The 26919-nt window shown below is 41.7% G+C and overlaps 1 protein-coding gene across 1 annotated transcript; it reads left to right on the top strand.

The window, feature by feature from the left end:
- The first annotated feature begins 2003 nt into the window (after positions 1–2003).
- Positions 2004–17603, top strand: C3H6orf58 (chromosome 3 C6orf58 homolog). The gene is given in 7 exon segments (XM_009483791.2): positions 2004–2325; positions 7855–7941; positions 12033–12217; positions 14127–14260; positions 14722–14960; positions 17475–17578; positions 17580–17603. Coding segments are annotated over 7 exon segments (1095 nt in total).
- Positions 17604–26919: the final 9316 nt, after the last annotated feature.

Below are 26919 nucleotides of genomic sequence, written 5' to 3'. Positions count from 1 at the left end.
AAACACCAGTGCAGAGATTTCTCGAAGGAAAGCTGTTGTCCTCAAAGTCTTACAAAAACTTCAGCACCTTATTTGCCCACATGGATAAGTGGGAAAATGGTGTAAAAGGTATAAAATGAATAATCATATTTTGCAGGAAGAATATTTTTATTATATTAATTTTTAAAATTATTGACTTTTTAAAGATTTAGCTGGGTTGTTGAATTCCTTTTGTTACAACAATAAGGCAAAAGGCTCACACTTCAGCAAGTGAAGGAATTCAGCAGAGTCTGTCTAGTAGGCATATTCTTGTTTTATGTTATTTACCCATTACCTCTTTTAGAACCTCTTTTTATAATATATATCTCTCTATATATATACAAAAATGACACAGTTCTTGACACTTAGGCTCAGGATTATTTTATAGAATGTCTTCTTTTAGGAAAAAACAAGTCCCTTTGAAAACATTTCTGAAATTATTATGTAAAAGTATGTAAAAACAATATTGATTTTATTTAATCTAAAAGTATTTTTCTATGTCTAAAGCTAAACTTGTAATTTCAACTCCCTCTACAGTCAGTCAAGAGCAATACATCGCTCAGTGGTGTATTTTAAACGAGTTACATTCTGGACACACCTGATTCTCTGCTTTGGGTGTCAAGGGAATCTACATAGCTAGGTTAATGTTTAAATGTCCACAGTGAGGTTAGATAAATCCCATCCATAGAAACTTAATGAAAGAACAGCTTGATTATTTGAAACCTCTGTGAGGCAGCATGATTAGGAAAAGTGTTCTCAGATCTGTGCTAATCTCTGTTGAACACTAATTGTTTTTCAAAAGCCTTTGGGCTTCTTTCTCAGTTGTAGAATCAAGAATAAAAAGTGGCCATTGAAAACTTATGCTATTTACTAGAAAGTCTGCTTAATAAATAGAGAAAGTGGAAAAAAAATTATCTGAACTGATGCATTTCTTTTAAATTTACTGTTAAAAGTTTGCAGCCAATTTTGACTTGCTCTTATCCAGGGTTTAAGGTACTTTGAGCACAAAAAGCCCAAACAAAACTCACAGAATTACTTCAAAGAAAATGGCATCTGCAATTTTTCTCATGCGAAAAAAGACTACAGAGATAAGAAATGATGTGTGTGTTTGCTAAGTGCTCTTTTGTAACAATTGCTTATCTGAGAAAAAGCAGATGAAGATTATAAAGTCCTAGAAGTAGGTGAGATGAAGGCAGCTGGGCAGTCTCATTTTTGTTGGAGTGTAACTTAGTCAGACACCAGTTTTATCAGTGGAGGGGTGGCCTTTGTATTCCCTTTGGAGTCTGCAAGATCATGGAGGTTTAGTAGGAGATTTTAGGTCTTTATAATGACCATTTCCACACAAGACAAACACGAAAAATACAGTTAGCCAGGTGCTGCACAGCCTGTAACCAGGCTGATTTAGCTACTTCCAACGCTTTTAGGATCTGAAGGTTGCAGGCAGTTATCCCAAGGCCAAAAGACAAAGGTGCCAACGGCAGCGCCTGCCGTATGTCACTGCCGCTCCTTGGTCGGCACCTGGAGCCATTCTCAGAGCACCTCAGCCCTAACCTAACCCTGCCTGTGCCTGTTTTGGGGTGACCTCTATGGCATTGCTGTCCCTTCTTTACCTGAAGGAATTAGGCAGGGAAAGGGAAGGTGACAGCTAGTAAGAAACACAGGGACAAAAAGGTTGATAAAGCAACTGTACAATCAGTACCGTATCACCTCAGCCTTTTAGAGGGGTGGGTATATGTCATGGGCAGCACAGATTTGGACTTTTTCTGGTCAGACTGATCCCTCTTAAACATCTGCTGCTGCTCCCCAGATCCCACAGGGAGGACAGAGCATTATTCACAGCTTGCTAATCTGGCAACTCCAGGTCAGGGTCACTGGAAAGAGGGGAGTCAGAGATCTCTGCATCTGAGTCACCCTTTTTGACCCAGCCCTCACCTCTCATGATAAAAGCCCTGCAGCCACAAACACCTGGGTCACAAAACTTCAGAATGCAGCCATACTTTGGCATACATGCTCTTCTTATAGTAACTCTTACCCTGAGTCCAGTGACTGCTGCAGCATGGAGAGAAAAATATGCCACCGGAGAAGATGTGTATCCCCCTCTGTGGGACCTTGCACCTGAAAACCTGCTGGATTTCCTAGTAAAGGACAACAAAATTGTCATCAATGCTTGGAACTATCAAGAAAGACTGGGAGTATATAAGAACTTGCTAAACTCTTCAGCAAAATATTTTACTGCCTTTGGATCCCAAAATTTTGGCAATATTCTCTGGGGATTACCGTTGCAGCATGGGTGGCAATTTCGTACAGGTATGAGTTATGTCCTTAAGCTGCTGGAACAGCTAAGTGTTTACCAGACCCACTTGGGGTCATCCTCTCCAAGGTTTCTGCCTTGCAAGCCCAGTATAGCCTCAGACAGTGTAAATTTTGACATAAGCTGCCGATTTGAAAGAGAAATCCTGAGTGAAGGGAACACCCTTGCCTTGTTGAGAAATATCTGTTAAACGTCCTAATAGGAAAAGGTATTGCTAAACACAGGACTGGTCAGAATCCAGAAGATCTGTGGTTTAGATGGACAATATTTTAGTTAGCTGAAAATCCTTGAAAAGATATTCCCAGTTGCTCTGATTTACAGTAGGTAGATTTTAGGCCCTGTGCTCTGCTGTGCTGTTCTTAAATTGTTAGCTGACAGGCTTTTTTTGATCTTTCATCAGTGGTTTGAGTTTCATTTCTAATACAGATAGTCAAAAGTCCAGCTCTCCCTCTGAGATTTTGTTTCTGTTTGCCATTTTTGATCAGTTTAGGAATAGCCTCATCATTTTATTAATATTTTTTTTACAAAATTTGAAGTTTGTTCTGTTTGTCGGGATTTTTTTTGTTTTGTTTTGTTTTGTTTTTTAAATTATGTACAAATTCTAATGGCTCATCCCCCAAAAGCTGGTTGTTATCTGGGGCGGTCATTCTTGTTTGCTTGTTGGCCACTCCAGGGAAACAGACACAGAAAGGTCCTTTGAGGCTAAGGTTGCAGTATCTTGTTGAGGGCTTTATCAGAGAACGTGTTCTCCCACATGCTGCTTCACACGCAGCTTGCAGTGAAGCCTTCCATTCAAAGCTGGAGTTCACTTGCCTTGTTCTATCAACTGGGAGAGGTGGGAAGAAAGGAATAATAGTCAATGATGTTTTCAGGAACTTGTGCCTGGTGGTAACCAGGGGTAAGGAAATGCATCTGTCTACCTGTTTTTTTTTTATTGGTTGCAATCTGCAGCTTCATGAAGTAGTGGTTTGGCTGAAGCTGTACATTTGGAAGAAGCAGAGGCACTGCAGCTGGTGGTGAAGGAAGGCTGCCAGCATTTAGTCACACCTAATGGAAAATTAACGGCTAAGTCAAAATGAGGAAAAGGAGGTAGAGCAAGCAAAATCCAAGCAGGCAACTAGTGGGCAAACAGACAGCAGCAAGAAGAATTTGGTTGGAGTTTAGGCAAGCTTTTTCCTCTTTCCCTTCTTTATGTATAGGAAAAGAAAGAGAAAATAAAGAGGATGGCTGGTGCAGCAGGAGAGTTGACCCAATGTGTGGCAGGGGCAAAGATGACTGGATGCAGAAGCTATGCTTGAGTGGTGACCTGCTGGAAATGGTCTAATTATGTAGGGTGGCCTCATGCACAAAGTGAAGATGTACTTGGTTGCAGTGACAGTTCCCAAATAGAGATGAGGGACATGGTGGGTGAGAGGAAGATTTACACCCAGTTGCACAGACAGGTAAACACCTACTGTATCATCCCCAATATCAATACAGTCTGGGGGATGAAGGGATTGAGAGCAGCCCTGCGGAGAAGGACTTGAGGGTACTGGTGGATGAAAAACTGGACATGAGCCAACAATGTGCACTTGCAGCCCAGAAAGCCAACTGTATCCTGGGCTGCATCAAAAGCAGCGTGGCCAGCAGGTCGAGGGAGGTGATTCTGCCCCTCTACTCTGCTCTGGTGAGACCCCACCTGGAGTACTGCGTCCAGCTCTGGGGCCCTCAGCACAAGAAGGACATGGACCTGTTGGAGTGGGTCCAGAGGAGGGCCACAAAAATGATGCGAGGGCTGGAGCACCTCTCCTATGAGGCCAGGCTGAGAGAGTTGGGGTTGCTCAGCCTGGAGAAGAAAAGGCTGTGGGGAGACCTTATTGCAGCTTTTGAGTACTTAAAGGGGGCTTATAAGAAAGATGGGGACAGACTTTTTAGCAGGGCCTGCTGCGATAGGTCAAGGGGTAATGGTTTTAAACTAAAAGAGGGTAGATTTACACTAGATATAAGGAAGAAATTTTTTACGAAGGTGGTGAAACACTGGAACAGGTTGCCCAGAGAGGTGGTAGATATCCTATCCCTGGAGACATTCAAGGTGAGGCTGGATGGGGCTCTGAGCAACCTGATCTTCTAGTTGAAGATGTCCCTGCTCATTGCAGGGGGGTTGGACTAGATGACCTTTAAAGGCCCCTTCCAACCCAAACTATTCTATGATTCTATGATTCTACTGTCATCTGCCAAAGAGTCATAGGACTGGGCCTTAGGCAAGGAGATATATTTTTGAAATTACATGATCCGAATGTTGAAAAAATAGTAGAAGGAGAAATATCATGTGGCTGGAAAGAGTTTAACAGTAAAAAATATAAGAAGTTGAAAGATAAGTGGATAAGGGGGAAAGAAAGACATAATTTTGGTGCGTACTGTAGTGAGGTTAGCAACGGGCTAAACCTAATGCAGATAGGCAGCTTGGCTAGATTAGGAGGAATGACTGAAGCATTTGTGTGTCAACATAATAAGCTTGGGCAAGCAAAATCAGGATTTGAATTCATGGTGCAGGACAGCTGATCCTTGAAAATACTACAAAAATTTTTGCATGAACAATAGTGTCTGGTCATGAAAGTTACATTGCTTGAGAAAATATTTTTATGGATATGGTCCTACATAAACAATAAAGAGCAAGAGAAGCTACTATTTAATGAGTGGTGCAAAGATTTGGAATAATCTACTTATGCACATAAAATGAAATCAGTAATTTGCCTAAATTTATGGTAGAGACAATGATGTTGAGACAGCATGGCTGATAGGAATGAGATTGTGGAAATAAAAATTGTCACTTGGGAGATGGAGCTAAACTAAGACTCCTACCTACACAGACAGAGGAAATTGGATAGTCTCTACCCCCACTTGGAATAACTGGCATATAGAAGTGCAAATCCAGGAGCAAGAGCTTTAAGAAAGATTCAGGTGGTATTGTATGTCCAAAGAGTAGGAAAGGTTGTACCTATATTTAAGAAGAAGGAAAAATGGGATAAGGACACAAAAATATCTATTTTTCTTACAACAGCAGTAGGTGAGACATTAGAATAAGTGTAGAGGAAAGAATATTTAAAGACATGGACCTAAACAGAAAAAGGGATAGAGCGCAGCTTATGTGAATTGAAGGTAGATTATGTCAGACTAACTGGCTATTTTCTTTTATGGTATAATTGATGTTTTACCAAAGTCCAGAAATACATTTCCTCCCTTTGTATAACCAAAGCATAGAATCATAGAATGCTTTGGGTTGGAAGGGAGCTTTAGAGGTCATCTAGCCCAACCCCCCCTGCAGTGAGCAGGGACAGCTTTAACCAGATCAGGTTGCTCAGAGCCCCGTCCAACCTGACCTTCAATGTTTCTAGGCATGGGGCCTCCACTACCTCGCTGGGCAACACCTTCCGGTGCTTCACACCCTCATTGTAAAAAATGTCTTCCTTATATCCAGTCTAAATCTACCCTCCTTTAGTTTAAAACCATTCCTCCTTGTCCTGTCACAACAGGCCCTTCTAAAAAGTCTGTCCCCATCTTTCTTATAAGCCCCCTTTAAATACTGAAAGGCTGCAGTAAGGTCTCCCCAAGAGCCTTCTCTTCTCCAGGCTGAACAACCCCAACTCTCTCAGCTGTTCCTTATAGGAGAGGTGCTCCAGCCCTCGGATCACTTTTGTGCCCCTCCTCTGGACCAGCTCCAACAGTTCCATGTACTTCTTGTGCTGAGGGCTCCAGAACTTCCATAGAATGGAAGTTTATGATGGCACTTTACAAAACAAGAATGAAAAGGGGAATTTCAAATCTAGTAAGGGAACACCTAAAGGAGAGTTTAGTGATGAGTGTTGCTAAGGGAAGTTTTCAGCTAAATGGAGGATATGCTCGGAGTTCTTCAATTATCATTCTTGAGAACAACTGCACTTAGCTTTTTCATTAACAACCTTGCCACAAAAATTAGCAGAGAAATGTTGCTGATGAGGTTGCACATAGTTGCTAATAGCATACAGGTGGGAGGCGCTGTCAATACAAAGGCTGAAGTAGCTCCGGTAGACCTGAAGACTGAATTAAATCAGGTTAAGCACAGGGAATAGGAGGGAGCAGAGAGGATATACCTGGAGTGTAGACCTGGAAGTAGTGTTAGTGCTTCCAGCTCCAAGTAATTTATACATATCTTACAATTATCACCAATACGGCCCGGCACTCTTAGTTTTCCCAAAACACCTAGGCTAACAATCTTTGGTAAATCTCATGTGCAATTCTTCTGCAACATTTTGTCTTCTTTTTCTTCTTTTCCTTTATCCTTCTGATTCATCCCCTTTGCACACCACTGAACTACTGCTGCCTATTTCTGATACCCTGTGTCAAAGTGGAACCTTGAAAAAAAATCTTCCTGTAAATATTAAAAAAATATAATTTTTAATTTAAAAAAATACCCTGTTGAACTGCATTCCTCACTACCACAAGTTCATGCTCTCTGTGCTCTGCTACTAAAAGATACAGGCTTGAGCAGCCAACATGCCCCAAAGTGCAAGTTCTGTCCAGTCAGCTAGAGAGGATAATTAGATTAATCTGTATGCACATGGTTCATGATCATCTCTTCTTCTCAAGTTAAAAGTATCAGAAAATTTGGTTTGTTTTTTAAAGAATGTAATGAGGTTTAGTTCTAGTCTGACAGAAATGACAATGTTGGCATTCAGCTGACTCATCAGAGTAAGCGCTCTGCAAGGCAGAGCTCGGGAGCTTCGGGAATAGCTCAGATCATTGGTCGTGACCATGGTAATTTCACGTAATAAACTTAAAGCAGACTTCTGACTCACTACATGACTAATTACCACATAATGAACATGTACACTATGCTTTCAGGAATTAGGCTAGTTCTCCACATCACGTGCTTAAAGTAAAATATGCCCTATGTGCTGTCATGAATAATTGTAAAATGTCTTGCATGTTTGCTACAGCACAGGTGCTTGAAAACCCTGCTAATCAGATACAACAACGTTTGAATGCTTAGCTTCACAGTAAGGCCATGTTTGTATGCATCATTAAACCGGAAGGGATTCTGTATCACACAACCCAATTAGGTGAGACAATTATTAGCACATTTAATTTGTGTTATTCTGCTCGTTAAGCTGCTCTCCTACACTAGCAGCCTTGCATCTACTGAAAATGATGCATCAGCTATGCATGTGTTTTTGCCCGTATGTGCATGTATATTTATATCGCCATAAAAATATCACTGCAATGTCCTACTTTCAGACAGTTCCACAAATTCTCAGAAAACATTTACAGTGAGGAAAAAATTGAACTGTAAAACACAATCAAATTATTATGCACTGCATGAAGTATTGACTGAGAAATTCAACTACTCAAGGAACAGTAGTTTATGAAGCAAAACAACAGTAATTGTTCTGCTTCTCTGAGCAAAATTCTGCATGCTTTACTCCTATATATTTTTTTTTTCATCTCAGTGGGATTTCTTGTGTGAAAAAGATTGAGACGTATTTGGTGTATTATGTCATTTGATTCAGGCAGATTAGCAGATCCTTCCAGTGTGACTTCCTGTGGCTATGAAGATGGAGACCTCCTGTGCATATCTGTAAGAAGCTGGTGGTCCTGTAAGTATACGCTATTACATTGTTCTTCTCTGAAACATGATTAGTGTCCTAGAAAGAAATTTAGAATCTTTCTTCCCCTTAGACTTCTGTATTACAAAGTAATTTCAGTGCTACACAATTCTCCATTAAAAACTTGCAGCAAGACACCTAAATGTGAGTAAATGGAAGTTAGTTAACCTTGATAACTTCTTTGAAGAAGGAAAAAAATGCAAATTTGCAGCCTTTAAAATGTTTACACTGCAAAAACGCATGTAAAAACATATGGGAAACACCATGATGGGTATCTATATTGGTAGGCATTTGTAGAAATTACAGTTTTCAATTACTCCAGAGCAGATTTCTTCAGTTTAGATGCTAATACTTCAAACCAAAACTTAGTGTGTGAATGTCAGGCAGGAATCTTTGTCGTTCTTGCATCGCCCTCAGTAATACAAATCTGACAGGACTTTTCTGCCTTCAGTTACACCTCCACAACTTCACTGTGGTCAGCAGAATGAAATAAAGGGAGACTTTGTGTCCACGATATCCAAATAACTTCATTATCTTCATTGCACTGACAACATTTATCCAGCAGGCTTTTAAGTACCCAGCTGAAATTCAGTTAAAACTTTGACCTGGTGTACATGAGCTATCAGACAATTTCTGTTCTCTTTAATATTGGCTTTGGAGTTCTAGTAGGCTGAAATTATTGACAGCGGGGTGTGGGTTGTGGGGGGTGTCATTATTCCAATAAGTAGTAACAAACTGAAGACAGAAGTGTAAAGATCTGAATTTCCAATGTCAAAGCCACTGACATTTTCAGTGTTTTCCTTGATATCTCTAAAAATACATATCCCAATAATTCAGTCTTCCCAAAAATGGAAATATCAAAAACTCCTGGATACCTTTGATAATTCAGGTCGTCCATATGTTGCCCTGTTGAACTGGAGGGATCAAGTTAATACATGGTTTCTCTTAGCCTGAGAGACACAAGAATTTAATTTGTAAAAATGTATATCATAGGTGTAACAGGAGAATGGGTCTATCCATTACACCTAAGCAAATACGCATTGCAGGAAGCAGTGTCATTTCAATGATGGTGGTAACAAATTTGGAACCACCTTTGCACTAGGCAGTGCAGAGGAAAGGCAAAGTGACAAATTCTGCTGAAGGACCAGCTGTGAGCTAACTCAGCCATATGTGCTGTTGGCATCACTCCTGGCAGACGCGGCAGAGCACCTTATCCTCCTGTGGGACATAAGGGTAGGTCCACTGCCGGGATCATGGGAGAAACAACAGTGTGTGAGACAGGATACTATAACCAGGTTTTTACATAGAAAGAAAAAAACAGTTGTATCCACTTCTAGCTAAGAGCTTTGCAGAAGAGGAAAGGAAGTGATCCGGAATGCCACATGCAACTTGAGGGTATCCATTTATTGTTGCACAGAGCAGCCCAATGAATAACACTTGTAGCATCAATAGAAAAAGCACTGGTACTACAGTGCTCACTGTCTCAAGTGCAAGAACATGCGTAGCCTATATCCCTCTGGTATTTTTATAGTCGGTGTCTATATGGAAATAGACTCCTCAAAAAACAATGCATACCTAGATTCCCACAGAGTTCATCTTAGAAGGCAATTTTTTTTCCGAGCCCATGAAAAAAAAAAAAAAAAGGTTAAATTTTCTCATTTAATAAATAAAAAAACATTTAATTAATTTGCCTACACCCAAAGTGAGTGCCATATGCCAACCAGTCCAATAGAATCCCTCAAAGGATGTTTTTGTTTCCATTATTCAAAAGCTGAATGAACACATTATTTTAAAAACCCTAAAATTTACTTTTTATCTGATCTGGGTCAAAGTCAGTATTTTTAGACTCCCATTTTTTTTCTGAAACTGGAACTATGACTCTTTTGGAAAGTTTATCTTCTGTTTTTTCAGAAACAGAACAGACAGATAGGATGGGGGGTGGGAAGACAAGCCTGACCTATAGATTACAATCACTACTTGTACCTAAAGGCAATAAAATGATGATTTTTTTTTTTTTTTTTAAGGAGGTAAAAGACCTTGTAAGTCCTCCAGTTTACATATTCTTTCCCTTCCTAGGGAAGGGAAAGCCTCATGTTCTTTTTCCTCTAGCACTTTTCCCTCCACCACTTCTGTCACTCACTCCCTCAGCTTCCCTGCTGTCCTGTCACAAGTCCCCTTTCCACCAGACCTGCTGGCAGGCTGCAGCGACCAGCTCTGTCCCTATCCTGCCACATGAGCACTTTGTTGTAGAGGCCCTTGGAATGAAGCTTCTGGCTGTAAACCACCAGTTAAATGTGTGTATCTTCAAGTGATCAAAGATGTAAGCATAGAGTAAATTTAAAACGTAAATGTAGAATAAAAGCTCACTGTGATACTCACTCCAACTACTAAGTTCAGTTTCCCATCTCTGTGGATGACTAGCACTAGATGCTCTGCGGGAAGGTGTCCCATGCAGTAACAAGTAAGAAGGGTCATTGCATAGCCCTGTGCAAGCAGGGGACCTTCCTGGATCAGAAACCACCACCTTTACTTTCTCAGTGTTTGCATTCCTGCTCTTCACTTCTGAACAGTGCATGTTTGCACGATACCAATTTTGTTGCCTCCAGAAAATGTATAAACTCAGCCTTGATTTACCCTGTTGCAGCAGGAACATGCAAAAAGTCTTCCAGACTGCACAGAAACATCCCTTACATCTGAGTATTTAAGTGGTTTTGGCTGGCCTTCAGGGCAGTCCTCTCTGGCATGAACAGTCATATGAAGCCAGGAATGAGCTTAAACCAGAGACTCACATTTAATGCTCCCCAAGATGTATGAGACACTCCCTGCTTAAGAATTTCAGCCCTTTTTGCCTAGAATAATATTCAGTACAGTCCTTTCCTGCATTGTTTTCTGCCCTCTGAGCCTCCCAAGCAGGTATAAATATGCAATATACGCAAGCCCATTTAAAAGACTGTAAGTACTTTCTGATGTGAAATCCAGGTTTTAACACTTCCCATGAAAATAGTGAACAAGAAGCAAGGTCCAGCTTAGCAATGACTCCCAGTGCGACACTGTCTTCTCATCACTTGGGACTTTTCCTTTGCTCTTCTGACTGGCCATACATTTCCTCCTGAATTCCCAGCCAGGTCCACATACAGGAGGTGGAACAATGGTTTCCCATGAGTAGGACAGGGATACATGGTAGGTGGTCAGGTTTTGATGTTTTTGGTCCTCACTGCTGGGACTGTGTACAAAATACCTAGGCACTCCATGGCCCTGAGACCAAGCAGGAGCAAATGACTTCTCAGTGCAACGGCTCAGGAGTACCCACCCAAGAGGGAGAACAGCTGGTCTCCAGGCTCTCCTTCACTGAAAGTTATTAAACTTTATTTCTACAAAGAGGACACCATTAAGAGGAGAATTTAAAATCCTCCTTTTGGATAGCCCTATGGGCACTCTCACTGGGGATTTGGCCCGGCACAGGTGAGAACTGAACCTGGGTTTCCTGCATGGTGGGTCTGACTGCTCCAACTTATGTATCAGGCCAAAGGAAGTCATCTTCCTAAAATAAATCTAAACCAAACTGAGGTAATTTCCAAGAAGTTTTCAGTGAGCAAAATCTGTTTTAAAAGCAACTTTAGTATTTTCCAGTAAAATATCACTAGTATTTGCCTTTTCCTTTCTTATACACCTCGGATGCATAGAAGAGGGTTGTTTTAATGAAAACAGTATTCATGGAGTACCCTTAGTCTTTCTGTACTCAGTCTGCAACTAATATTTGAGAGACTTTTAATGTCCTGTCCATGACAACCTCTAAAGATCTAACTTTTTTCAGTTGTTTGTCCTTTTCTGCAAAGTATAGCTCACTGTCAGCTCATGCAAGGCTATTAAAGGACAATATATAAATGAATATTACAAATCATATCTAAATCAATGCAGATATCATCATTAACGCATTTCAGTACATATGTCCCACTGCTGAGCACAATTGTGTCAGTGGTACTTTGAAAAGGTTTATTTGGTATGGGAGAGTTTTCATTATTCTATGCAGGAATTATTCATTTGCTTGTTTAACAACGCCACCTTTTTAATTATTGTTACAGGTATGAACTACTACCTGGCTATTATACCCTTTCTGGGGGCAGTGGAGGCTGGTCTCTTTGGACAGCTGCAGTACGAGATAGAAATACTGCCACCAGAGGAGCGAAGAGCTGATTTCTGTTATAGTGTTGCTGACTGCCGGTCTCACATTCCCAAGCTCATGGATAAGTGGAAGGCCTATTTTGAAGTAAATAATTTTACATTTCTTTTCATATTTTGTAGGAAATGATACCAGAATGTTACTTTTAAAAACTACTAGTACTGTTATTTGTAAGATTCAGAGAGCTTGGTTTGCTTTAAATAACAGCTTGATATAAAAGTAGCAAGCATAAAAAATCATAGAATCATAGAATCGTTTAGGTTAGAAAAGACCTTTAAGATCATCCAGTCCAACCATTAACCTAACACTACCAAGTCCACCACTAAACCAATTCAGGGTAGAGTAATAATTAATTTCATGTTTCCTGGCTTGGTGGCTGGATTATTTTTTAATGAAAGTAAAACTAGGAATCATTAATGTTGGAAAGGACCTCTGAGATCATCAGTCCAACCATCAACCCAACACCACCATGCCCACTAAGCCATGTCCCAAAGTGCCACGTCTACATGTTTTTTGACCACCTGCAGGGATGGTGACTCCATCACCTCTCTGGGCAGCCTGTTCCAATGCTTGACCACCCTTTCCGTAAAGAAATTTTTCCTAATTTCCAGCCTAAACCTCCCCTGGCGCAGCTTAAGCCCATTTCCTCTCATCCTATCACTAACTACATGGGAGAAGAGCCCAACACCCACCTCACCACAACCTCCTTTCAGGTAGTTGTAGAGAGCGATAAGGTCTCCCCTCAGCCTCCTCTTCTCCAGGCTAAACAACCCCAGTTCCCTCAGCCGCTCCTCATAAGGCCTGTGCTCCAGACCCTTCACCAGCTTCGTTGCCCTTCTCTGGACATGCTCCAGCACCTCAATGTCTTTCTTGTATTGAGGGGCCCAAAACTGGACACAGTGTACGAGCTGTGGCCTCACCAGTGCTGAGTACAGGGGGACAATCACTTCCCTGCTCCTGCTGGCAATGAAATGAAAAGCATGACATGAAGTGAGTCAGAGGTAAGAAGGTCAGGATTTTTACAGGTTATGGATTTTTTTTTCTTCCTTTAAGATAATTCTGTATTTTGGAGTCTGTCCCAAGAAACTGTTTTGTTAACAGTTATATTTGTATTCTTGCTATACTGCTTATGTTAGCAATGCAAAATAAGCATGCAAGATAGAACATTACCCTTGAGAAATGGCCTTGCATTGGTTTTATATGGTTCATTTATTCCTTTGAATATCTAAAAAAAATGAAAATGCTGAAACATCATTCAGAAGGACACTTATTTATGCAAGTAGATATTCTCTTTCCTCCTCATTCAGCTGTTCCCTAATCCCAAAGATGACAATAAGTATTTTTATAGATAGACTTCTATATTCAACATTTTTGTTGGTAGTCAAATAATTGATAATGATCAGAACATTTAAACCATAAGTCCCTCTTGGCAACTGTGAGTGAAGGTGGAGGTTTTAGGAGCAAGACTGGATTTGTTTTCTTAAGATTACTTTTCCTAAGCAGTATGTTTCAGAAGTTATTATAAAAGATTTACTCATCAAATAGCCATAATGATAAACATTAGGAATAATTTTCTAATTTTCTGAAAATCTCCAGAAAGTTGTGGCCAAAAGAGTATAAACAGGTTTTCAAGCAATCCAGTATTTCAGCACTGAAGCTTCCATGGCAGTCAGATACAAAAGTCCAATTAATTTTTGTGACAGAATACCTACATTATGTGGGTAAACCCCCTTGCTCTGTTGCAGTAAAAGAACGACAACTCCAGTTAACTTCTGTGTGGATACGTATTCACTTTATAAATTTATATTAGTCATCTTTTTGTCCCTATTTCAGACATTATAGTTACTTACAAAGCAGCACATTCTAACTGCTCAAAAGCAATTTCCCTTAGCTTGCAGACTTACTATTTTGTGAGGTATGTGCACAAGGCTGAAAAATTCATCGGGTTTAAACCATCACCTTGTTTCTCTGCCTTTTTTCCTCCCTGCTGCTGCAGTATCTGTTGTCTACAGAACATCAAGCCATGAACCCTGCAATCTTCTCCTCCTTCAAACTGGATGATGCCCTCCATCTCATGTGGAGGGCACATGTCGCCTCCATTGCTTATGCGCTGCCCAAGTTCCAGGACAGGTACGGGGACAGGAGAGGTGGCTGAGGGACATCTTCCCACCTGCATGCCTCTTTGGAAGGATGGTATCTGAACAAAGTCCACATGAGCTTTTCTGCTTTAGGCCTCTACTTTTTAGGCTCTACTCTTTAGGGTCTGCTCTTACTTCCACTCTCTCGGAGCATGGGGTGACCAGTGAGACATGGCTGCCCAGGCCACAATGGGTGGGCAAGCTGTGGGCTTAACATGAGGTGCTGGTTCCTCTCTGGGAGCCAGGGCCCAAGTCAGGAGCTGTGTTGTCTGGCCAGAGGCAGCGATGCCAGGACAAATTATGTGTAAAGTGCTGAACACGCTTTAAGTCACTGTGGCACTGAGACCGCTCAGGATTTTATACTGAACAAAACATGTTGGGATAAATGATAGACTAATGTGTTCTACATTGGATTTTGATTATCTGTTACATTTTTATTTTAATCTCTTTCAGCTTAAAATATCTCTCTGATCCAGAAGCAAATTTCGGTGAAGACTGGGCTAATGCTGTAGATTTCATTGCAGCCACACACTTTTCTACAGATTTACAGACTACAAACAACTTCCAGGCTTTCCTGCCCCAGAGGATGCTCACTGAAGGGGATGTCCTCCCATCCATTAGTGACTTCAGTCCACAGCAAAATAGAGTCCTGCTTTCACTGAGAGCTCTTCACAAAGCAAATCAATTAACAGGTACGAGCCAGACATACAAATGTCTGTAATCCATACATATTTAACATCTTGTTCTCTGTTTCAACACATTTCTCCACATGAACACACTAGTTTTTAATATACAACAGTATAAACACTTCCTAGAGACTAACAATAAATCAGTACAGCTAAAAATACAACACACCAGAGAGCAAACGCAGCAATGTGAAATGGTGAGGATTTCACATGAGACAAATGCATTGTTTGTCAGAGCAGATGATCCTACTTGTTTTTTCTCCAGTTTTCACAGGAACTTAAAAACCACAGACACTAGTTTGTGTTTCACCAGTTAAATCTGAAACCATTAAAGCGGTAAATGAAGTTATTAGATCAGTTGAGGTCATTACAAAAAAAATGAGCAAATGATCATGAACAACAGTCTGTGCATCCACAAGTGTTCTGGTTTGGGGGTTTGGTTTTGTCTCAATCTTTGATTTAACAGAGAATATCATCTGTCCCAGCAAAATTGTGTCCTTAGACAACGCTGGCTTCATCATGTTCACTAAAATAAGTTGTGCATCGCCATCCAGCGGTGATACACAGAATTACACTCTTCTCAGGTTTCAGTTCATTTGTAGGTATTGCTAGGTTGGGTATTTTTGTTTGTCCTTTGCAAAGGAATGTTATTTTGAATCTTTAAATGAAAATACAGTATAAATATACACTGAAAAACTAATATTCAGAGCTATGGCATTTGTTTTGTGATCTTCTTCTTCTGTCTATTCATTTCAGTGAAAATTCTCTCACTAGCTGTATTTATAGCTGAAAAAGGCTGTTTAATGAAGCTATTCAGTGTTACAAAAGAGCATCCTCACATCACAGAGTGCTTCCTTCACACCTTCCACATAGCACGAGGGGTGCCTCACAGTCTGCCTGAGGATCTTAACAACTCTATCCCATTCCTGGTAGTCTATGGCACAGTTCAGGGATTCTTGACCTACCTGCAGGAGGGGAGTGGGGCACAGCAAGGAAAAGTGTGACCAGCAGGACAGCAAGGAGGGAGCAGAGCACCAGGGCAGCAGAGTGGATGAGGGCAGCACTGGGGGCAGAGAGGAGAAGAGGCATGGGTGCTGAACGCAGTAGAGGGAAGGAAAGAGAGGGATGAAGATGTTTCATGCAGTTGCAGCAATAACAAAGTCCATAGCTGAAATCCTTCGCTTTGCAGGTGGGAGATTTCCCTGACTCTGCTTTGAAGGGATGGACTTTGCATTCAGCTGAGAGTTAAATGCCAGCTCACTCAACCTGGTGACTGCTTTGCAGATCAGAAAAGGAGCTTTAAACTAAATTTGACTTGGGTCTGGAACCACAGCCTCAGCGGAGACCTGAAACGCTAGATCTTATTGCTACAAAACTCAGATGGCAAAGTGACATACTGTTTTTGTAGAGTCAGATTCCTCAAAATTTTAAATATATCCTGTGAGATGTGAAGTCCTCTTCTGGTGCTGCAAACTTCAGCTGCAGATAGAGGGTCTCAGTACTTCTTAGGATGGGACCCTGTCCAACCCAGAGTGAGATCTGATTTCTTGATTCAGTTTGACTACTCTTTATTTTCCTCTGCCAGTCCAGCAGGGACCTGTACTGAGAGAGTGCTGTGCTACCTCTAAAGCTTCTCAACTTATGGACAGTCAGAAGCTTTACTTTTTATGCTCTGCCCCAACTGATATCCAAAGGCAGAACAGCAGAATCCTTGTTATTCGAGACTTTTCTTGCTGTCCACACCTTTCCTGTGGTCCTCCTGCAGTCCTCCTAGGCAAGAGGACCATTTGCTGCGTTTTCCTCTTAACTCCTCATCTCCCTTGTACAATACAGTGCAAATTCAATTCTTCACTGTTGCCAGTTTTATACAAAAGCATGTTTTGCAGGAGAATAAACTCCTCTTGGTTTTCTAGTAGACTTTTTTTTACCCTCAGATTTCCTCTGTGGACCCTTTATTCACCATAAAGAACAGCACCGAGAGGAGCTGGCAGCAGGCAATGACTATCCTGCAAACTGGTGCTAATGCTGGACTGGTCAGGCATGCTTTCTAAAGAGCCGCTGCTCATTGCCTGGATAAAAGTATTAGGATCATCTGCTTCTTTAACTTGAGGCCTTAGATGGCAGAAGTGCAAAGTCTTGGTCAATTTAGAGTAAAAACAAAGATGTTCAATGATTGTAACTACCAGGGCACTGCTTCATAAGCCATGAGGCTATGTGTAATTGCAGAACAAGACCTTAACATGCATCTTCAATCATTTTGATTTGCAACACTGTTGACAGGGGAACAAGCCCAGTTGTCTATCAATACAAAGGATCCTGAGCTGAATGAATGCTCTGTGTCTCCCTACACAGTTGTAGGCAATTATTACCCCATCGGCACGCTCCAGCTTTGTCTACATTTCCCTGTCCACAGGAGAGTGGTGGATGTTTGTTGCCAGACATGCACTTCATCCCTTGTGTGCCGCAAGCTGCATGTGCTCCATGTTAATTTGACAATGTCATGTTGTGTTTCTCTCCAAGGAGGATTGTTGCTGAAGCTCTGGCAAAAGGCTATGTCTACTGAAGCAGGAAGAAAAATGGGCCGAAAGCTGATTGAAGACTTTGCTTCGAGCCAGAAGTTTGACCCAGTGGGAATATATAATGATTTGAAAGGAGCAGATTTGACAGCACCCAGTTTCTTGAGAAAAAGCAGTTTCAACATTGATTGATTTAATCTTTTAGCAGATATGTGTCTGGTAATCTGGCCTTGGTAATTTCTTACAGCAGGATTTCCTGAGTAGCCATGTGTGCATCTCTCTCATAGTGAATCAACATTTTTATCCTTAATTTTCCTAATTAGCTCATTTGTTTAACTCATTTCCTTATAAATAAAAATCCTCACAGAAAATCTTACTTTATTACTTTTTTGGACTTTATAAATAATGAATCATTATTGGAGACAAAATTAAATAAAGGCAAATTATATTCTGTTTCAGACTGGTTTTTTCCCCTGTGTACAGGGATCCCACCAGATATGTAATTTCTCAGGTCCTTCATGGTCTAACGGATGATCATCTGAAACTTTTCTTTGAAGCTCTGATCCAAAACCAATGCCTCGACTGTTTCCCACCAAAGTAATTATTTTGCAGACCAGCTACAATCAAATTTGAAGCTTTCAGGCTTATGAGATTAAATACTTGAGTACAGATGGATCCCCTCAGTATGTGCTTTGCAACAAGTGCGTGCCTTGTGGTACTGTGGAGCCAGTCCTGAGAAGTCCTGAAGCAAATGAGCTTATGCAATAGTGGCTCTTACATGACCAACAGAGATTTCTGGTATTTGATTAATTTCATTTACCTCAAGAAAACATTGATCTATCTATTGAGTTATGCAATTATGTAGTCTGTATAGCCACAGGTTGTTTTTCCATTCCCCCACGTCTAACACTTCTTATTGCAGCATGTCATATGTTAGATTTGGTTACTGAGGAAGAGATGCATTTGCACTGTGTGTTCTCCCAGTGCCTGGCACACTCAGACCCAAGTGCTGATCCCAGTCTTCCGGGTGATAACACATATTGGGAATTAATTATAACAACTTGGCATCAGAGGTTGTGGGGAAGTGGGACAAGGCACCCGCGGGCGGCCAGGGGTTGAAGTTTCTTAGGAAATCTGCTGACTTGGATCTTCCATCCTTATGAAAACTTCCCCCAGAGAGTAGGCATGGCGGGAGCTCCCTTTCCATGGTGGAGAGCAGAGGATGGCAGTACAGCCGGTGCCTGCTGTATCCTATCAGATTATAGCTTGCACTACAGCGTAGTTAAGAATAACACAAGCCTTAGACTCATAAGTCAAAATAAGGGAAAGCAGTTTGCTTTGCCACCATTTTAGGTCTGCCGCACAGTTTCGGTTGTACCTAGCATCAGCTGAGGTTGGTAACTCTGTCCCACTCGGAAGGAGATGGATGTGCCACTTGCTTTTCTGCTGGAGCACACGGTTTCACTCTGTTGCACTCACGTACCACATTTCATTTGTAGCCATTGTAGCAATAGCCTTCCTGACACATGTCCAACAGTCAAAGGTTTTCCACAGACGTTAGGGGTGGGATTTGGACTCCCAGCTTTTCCCCCAGCACCAGAGTGCCTGAAAGAAGCTTTTGCAGCCTCGGTAACAGCTGAGCAAGGGCCCTTCCAGCAGGAGCCTTCCGAAGCTGCCCTGAACAGCCCACCCTCCCGCCGAGGCAGGAGCGCGATGCCCGGGAGCATGATGCACTGTGGGGGCAGCCACAGCACATGGATACCAAGTAAACGAAGAAAAAGAAAACTGTGTCTTTCCATGCCACTTTCCCACTTTGATTGGTCCTTTCTCCCCAGACTTGCACAATATTCACACTGCAAATTAAGAAATAATTATCAAGACATTGAGCAGTTAAACACTATTCTGTCCTTTAATGTCCTGGGACAAAGGTTTGAATTATTCATTGTCATTTTATGGATAAACTCTTAATGTCCCATCATTAGCTAACAATTTTCAAAGGAAATACATTAATGAGGTCTAAGAAAATGTGGGAGTTTTTACCTTAATTACCTGGTTCACAGATCAGAGTAATTAGTTTCCAACAGACTTTAGGTATAATCTAAATGTAATTACCACAGCTGCCAGCTGTTAAAATATTAAGTTAATTGTGCTCCAAAAAAGTTTGGAAAAAAAAAAAATTGGCCTTTTCTGTGGTTAACTTAGATTTAACCTAAAGTGCACTTTGAGAAAACAGGAAGAGTCATTAATACAAACAGGGAAAATAAACTTACAAATTGGAAACTGCTGCACTTGAGGCAATATTTGTAAAACGCATTTTTAAAAAGCAAATCTCTCCTTACCTGACTTTATGACAACATTAGGAAATACTTTGGTATTTTGAAAAAGAGAAATCTTTTTTAATACAGCATTGGGCATTTATGTATTTCAGACACTTTTTCCTAATCCAGCATGCCAACCAGTCAGGTAAAAGCTTTAGAAACTGGCCAGCAATCACACCTTGGAGGTTAAAGCACATGTAAGAGTTTGGACAAAACCTGGGATGGTGGATTCTTACAAGTAGAGCAGAGCCAGGTATCTTGAAACAGAATAGATGCATCCTAGTAAGAAAACATACAGGTGTCAGAAAATAAGCAGAGAGGAAAGTATCAAGAGAAGGCAGTATGGGTACAGTAGGATGTCTCTGGAGAAGGATGGGAGAGCACTGGAGGAGTCTGCTAGTTAGTGCTAACAAAAGCTGACAACTACCAAAGCAGGGGTTTGCCCAGCAAGGAAGACTTGCGAACAGAGGTGGTTTTCTTACTCAGCATTAGTCTGGGGTTTGAAGCCCTGTTTTCGTGCCTTTTACACATATAATCTCTTTGCTGAGGACTGCTTGGCATTAAGAAGGGCCAGTTTCTGTTTCACAGAGGTGCTGTTAGAAGAAAGCAAAAACACAACTGGCTGCAGCTCCGGAAAGCCAGGAAGTTAAACTTGTGTACATGCTTGCAAATAATGATTCTAAGGGGATTGAAACAAACAACATTCAGGAGGGAAGGTTAGAAATGGATACATGATAAAGAAAGAACTTAGGAAAATAAAATCCACCAGGGAAGAGCCTGGCCATCCTCAAAGCTTGGGTAATAGCGCTGAACCCTGCAGCCCTCCCACAGCTCTGTGGAGCTGATGGAGAACGACCGTCTTCCTCTCCGGAGTCTGCTTTACACTCTGTGACCCCTAATCTGTGCAGAATTATTTGGGCTCTTTTCCTTTCCAGCCTATGCTCTCTAATGCATAATTAAGTGCTTTTTGCTGGTGGAATAAAGCACTCTCCTCTACAGCTGCCAGGTATGGAGGGAGAGCAAAGATGTTCTTGCCCAGGGCAGCCTTTAACCTGGCAGCTAGGAGGTTTTGCTGGGAAGCAGAAGATGTAGATTTGGACCCTCCCAGATACAAAACAAAACTGAACCTAGTATAAGTACTTTAACTGCTGGTGCACAACATTAAAAAAACCCCACATTTCCCAAAACCAAACTGCAGGGCACGTTGCCTGCTCCCCCTGGCAGGGTGTTTTGAGCTGTGGACCTCCAGTTCCCTCTACCGAAGGCAGTGAGATTCAAGATGATACACTATTTTTACATTTCCCTCACCCTAACCTTGGCGGCTCCAGGAGGAGCACGTTGCCTTTTTCAGATCTCATGTTGAGCCTTCATATACAGAGTACAAAGAGCTGACACCTGAGAAAGGTCTGATATTTCCTTCAGTTTAATTTTCGAAGAAAAATCCCAGTTTGATACCACCTCTCCCACCACCATGTCATTTTTGCAGTGATGTTGGACATCAGAGCACTTGCTGGGCTCTGTTCTATTTAAGTTTGAAGTGCTTATAGTCTATATCCACAGAGGCATTTAGGCTCCTAACACCCAATAGGATGTTTCTGATATGATTTAAGAATTTGAATGTGCTTGTAGATCTGCACCTAAACGCATTTTGGATCTAGTCGTCTGTACTGCAGATGAGACAAAATGGGCAATGAGGCATCTTAAGAACAACTTGCATGGCATGAAGTGCAGCTTTGCCCCAGGCAGGGGCTGGTAAGGGTCTCTAGGGGAGCCCAGGGCTGCAGATCTGCCAGACTGCACCAACTGGAAAGGGATGCTGCAGCTGGGAAGCACAGACAGTCACTCAAAATGGGGTTCAGAGGACAAGGAATGGAGGCAGAATCACATAAAGATTTGTTACAAGGCATTTATACCTACTTAAAAAATGACTCTATTTATGTAACTTGTTTATCTAGAAAAAACATGATATTTTAAAAATTTTTCTTAACTGATTCATGCCTAACCAAACTCTCCAGGACAGAAAATGAAATGAAATAAAATCCTTAATGTCTCTCACTTCCTTCTGCAAACCATTTGTAGCTGTGGGAGAGAGCTGCATGAACTGTTTGTGCATATGTTTGCAGGAAAGGTCTGCGGCAGGTATTGCAGGACAGAGAGCAGCAGTATAAACCAGCCTTGGGGACTAGAGAAAAGTGTCATTTTAGAAAGAAGGGCTGTTTCTACCTCTCCTGTCATGCAATGTTAGGCCCCAAATTACTAACAGATGTGATCACTGAACCAAAGGAGAACAGGCATCTGGAATAAGGTGGAAAAAGCAGAAGAGTTTTTTTGCTGACAATGTAGCTGCAGTACCCCGTGGGGCAAGCCCCTGAGCCCTGCTCAGACCCTTCCTCTGTGCCATGAGGACCAGGGAGATTATGAAGGAGCCAGTATATTTGCAAGAAAGAAAGATCGTAACTTCTGAGGCCACCCTGGGAAGAGCTAAGCAAGCTCTGCTGCTTTCCAAGGCTGGCCTGAGCTGCTGGCTGCCAGCACTGCTGCGCCCAGAGCCTCAGGGAGAGTGTCACAGAAAGCACGGGGATAAGGCACTTGTACGTACAGGCATTTCTTAAATCCTGGCGGGATCAGGCCCTCGAGACACCATGTAACTGTTTCCACATACTCCCAAATGCTAACATACATGGTAAATTTAAAGTCACTTGAGAACACAAAAATGGCCGGACTGAGCTATCCGTCCCGGTACCCCCTCTCTGGCGGTGGCCGGCAGCGGTGGAGTGGGGCAAGAGTAGCAGCAGCAAGGCAAAGGCAGGCTAATCCCTCCTCTCACCCAGCCTGCCAGCAGCTGACATCTACACCAGACCCGCAGGGTTTATCAGACCCAGAGAAAGAGTCATGAAAGGCTATCCTAGAAAACACAAAAACCCAAGAGAAGAGACAGGAACTTCATCAAAGAGGTGTATTATTGCAAAGCACAAGAACACTCCCAGCACACAGGTGCATTAAAAAAAGGATGGAGGAAAATTTAAAAAAATACAGCAACAACCTGCCACTAACACGTGAAGTATAAGGAAGAAAACTCTCTTCAGAGACTATCAGTTTTAATATGGTGTCAAGGAGTTGAAAGTTAACATGGTACAGGCACATCAAAGTGAAAAAATGTTAGGAAAACACTTGGGCAGTCTTAGGAGAGGTAGGAAAAGTATCAAATGCCTTAAGTGAAGAGATAGCAAGAATAAACAGCAGCTTCTTATTGGGAAAAGTGTGGTAGATGGGCGTTTGTTTGACACGTATTTAAACAAAAGAGCTTTTGGCATTTAAAGAAGAATGCAAGGAGGCGATTCTTCTTATCTTCCCAGGCACAAAGGCTGGATATATAAAAAACATGCATGTTGATCATCCAAACAGAAAATGCCATCTCACTAAGGGCTTATGCACACATGGATTGCTGCGGAAGCAGCTGCTCCTGAGCAGGCCTTCAGTGAGAACACACTGGAAATACTTCTTAGCATTAAAAGAGATAAGCCTTTAAGCTAACAGGTCTGTGCAAAAGCTTACGCCAATCTTTTGCAAAGCAAATATCTTATTATTTAAATACACTTGTATTCTCTTCAAGCATAGGGATCGTGGTCTGTGTTCAGCTGAAAATGGCTTTCCCCTCTCAAATGCAGTCTTCTTGAGCAGTAATGTCTGCAAATGATAACCAGGTCCCTCAAGGATCACAGTGACATTATAGCTTTGCCAAACATGTATTAGCAAACAGTATGAAATCACTGTGGGCATCTGTACAGCATAAGGGAATCACAATACTTATTAAGTCTTAAACATCAAACATGAGCCTTCTACTAGGATCTTACTACATGCCTCCTCCCTCCCTTCCACTTTCCCCAGCAAGACTGGATGCCCTTTCCTCGCAGCACAGCACCACGGCCTCTCTTCCGTGCCAGGAATGACTGAATGCAAATGCCACCGTCCCTCCGCATCATGTAAACTCAACTGCCAGGCTAGTTCTCATTTCTGTGATAGGATACAATGCTGGCTTCTGTGCCTGAGGAAAAGATACTGGAGACATCTCTGCTACTAATATATTTACAAGGTTCATAAAATCTGCCTCCTTTACTCAGATGAATAAAACTCATTGAACTCAAAGAGGTTGAATATACAAGACAGGATTGTTGCACATGACAGGGGTGGCAGAACCAGGCTCCTTATGTGACAGGATCTATGCAAAGAAGAGAAATTCCTTCTCTGGAAGCATTTTAAAGGGAAGAAGTTGCAAAAAGGGCTGATAAGTCTTGGCTCTGTTCACAAACTAGTTCCAAAATGTGTTTATAGAATGACAGAAAGAAGCTCAGGTTTGTTGGGAAAGTTACTGCATCCCACCCTGTTCACACCCATCCTAACACCTAAGGTGACTAATGAAAGCCTTGGTTTTTCTAGACTCTCTCAGACTCTCCTTGCATGTCAGGTGATCCAAGTCATCTTCATGACCCTTTGTTGGACTCTCTCCAGTATGTCCACGTCCTTCTTGTACTGGGGAGCCCAGAAATGGACACAGTAATCCAGATGTGGCCTCGCCAGTGCTGAGCAGAGGGGAAGGGTCACCTCCCTCAACCTGCTGGCACTGCTCTAATGCAGCACAGGAGGCCGTTGGCTTTCCTCTCCTCCTTTCTAGCTGCAGAAGTCAGGCTTCTGGTACTTTAGTGAAGGAAAATTGTGGTAGTAACATATCGTATCTTTCAGACATCCAGCAGAGGACAACATAACATTCAGTAGAAAAAAGAAAAAAAAAACCACAGTAAAATACAGAACAAATTCCTTTTATTCAAATACCAGACTGCATTTGCTGGCATAACAAACTGGACTGTTTTGAGCTGCTACAAAGAGAAATACAGATTTTTGTGAAAAATGCTTAAAATGTATTTCAAATATTCACAAGTGATGTGTCAGCCAGTTAGAAGTTTTGTACACACCTGCAAGCCTCCATATTAACTAGTGATATGCAAAATGCTGTATGCTACATATGCATGGGATCAAAGCACTCTGAGCGATATTCTTAATACTTAAATTGTAACATTTTAATGAGGGTGAACATTTATCTTGAATAAATTAATGAGACAATATTGAGAAAGACTAAATTAATTTTCATTAGTGAAAATTAATCATTCAGTAGAATTTTAATAGGCAAGTCTGAAGACACTATACTGTCTGCTTGAAAAGACTTTTTCTTTAAAGCATATTAAGGCACTTTTGTGAGCGTTTGCTTATTAACTCCTCAGTGGGACTAAAAATATGGCAAGTCTAGGCTTTCTAAACATGTTCCCTTTCTCCACCCTGCTGTCTGGGATTTCTGGATATGCCATTCTGATCAAGCTGCTGTTGAGTCTGGAAACTCTTGGCACACCAACTGTGTATTTACACATCAGTTCTCAATAATTTTCCCTGAGAGTCAAAGCACTGCGAGAGGGATATGCACTTGTGCTAGATCTAACACTTCTAGATGCACAGCACTGGCTATGCATGCACTGTCCAGTTCTTATATGCCATAAATGATGCCATAAATGATGGGTATCAGACTTGCTCTGCCAGAACACAAGGACTAGGTCCAATGCAACCCAAAGATGTTAGGCACACTCTACCTGTGCAGCTCGTGTGATTGCACACAGTGATCCCGGCATTAATATGGCATCTCTAATATCAGCACTGATTACGTGCTCACTGCCAAGCCCACTGAGATGCTCATCTGTGCAAGCAGAGGGTCTCCCTGCCGCTGCTTGGCACACACAGGGTAGGGGCAGGGCACAAAGGGAGATCCCTCCTTCTGGGCCAAGGAGGTCTTGTATCCCTTGAGATACCATGTAACCATGGGGGCTCTTATTTTTCATTTTCAGAAGTATAAAGCAAAAGGAAATCCTTCAAAGCAAACACTTGTTTTGTTTAAAAAAGGAGAAGAGATTGTGCTGCTCTTCCAGCGCCCTCTCTCCAGTGTGGCAGTCTTGGACATTCACAGGTGAAGCAGAGAGGTACCTGGGGCTGCCTCTTCCCCTAGACACTTGTGTGGGAATATGAGGTACCACAAGGTGCAGAAGAAGCTCTTCAGTGCTGCTTTTCCCAGACCTCTTAAAGAGGGCAGCATGTGCCTTTATCTCAGTTGGGACGGCTGGCACGAACACTATTCTTTTAGCTCCAGCTTCTGTCCTTCCTTCCTGGCTGTGTCTTCAGCAAATTGATGAATGAAATAGCAACATCTACAGCTCTAGTGTGATTCTAGATAACTTAAGCTGTGCAAGGGGTTATGGAGATGGCAATGCTATCTAATTTAGGCGCCCCCAGTCCTTCTGAATAGCACTTCCCTCTAAGAGGAGTGGCATTGCTTTCCAGGGTGAATTACTTGTGGTGCAACAGTACTACTTGTGCAATAAAGCATTGCTCATTGTCTGAAAGAGTGGCAGATTCAGCCATTTGCACTTTTGAGCCTTAACATGAAACATATGTGACTGGCTAAAGAAATGGATGTTCACCTTAGACAACCCTTCATTCCCCTCTCTACCCTTCCCTCCTCCTAAAACCAAAGGAAACAACCATGCAGCTGTTTCAGTAAGAGATGTTCCTATTGCATATGTCCTACAGTGGTTCAGAAAATCACCTGGTATTTCAGGTGCAATAATAATGAAGGATTGGACTTGGCATCATTATCTGAATTCATGAATAAATATGTACAGAAGAACTTCGTCCCTTCAAAGGGTCATGAGACATTAGCTGGTTTGACTTCTTATTTAGGACGAGTAAGCAGTTTAGTTTCTCAGGGGATTATTATAGTTAAATTACAGCCTTGTATGCTCTTCATGAGACAAGAAGGACACTTTCATGAGCAGCTTTTTCTTACAGTTGCAGTCAATCTTAATGTGTGAAGGACACAGCTTCCTATTTATTTCCAGTTACTTTCAGAATTATTTTGCTTCAGATGTCTCTGAAAACAAACAAAACAAAATAACAGGGTGAAACGGGAAACCTTTACATTTAGATTTAAAATTACACAGAGAATGCAGGTGAATGAGCTCTTGAGTCAAATTAATGGCTGCAAGTTAGGGCTCATCTGTGCCATAAAATGGTTTGTCAGTGCAATTATACCAG

The sequence above is a fragment of the Pelecanus crispus genome, chromosome 3, assembly GCF_030463565.1.
Source record: "Pelecanus crispus isolate bPelCri1 chromosome 3, bPelCri1.pri, whole genome shotgun sequence".
Taxonomy (NCBI): Eukaryota; Metazoa; Chordata; class Aves; order Pelecaniformes; family Pelecanidae; genus Pelecanus; species Pelecanus crispus.
Note: the sequence above shows the minus strand (reverse complement) of the source record. Positions and strands in the feature narration are given on the sequence as shown.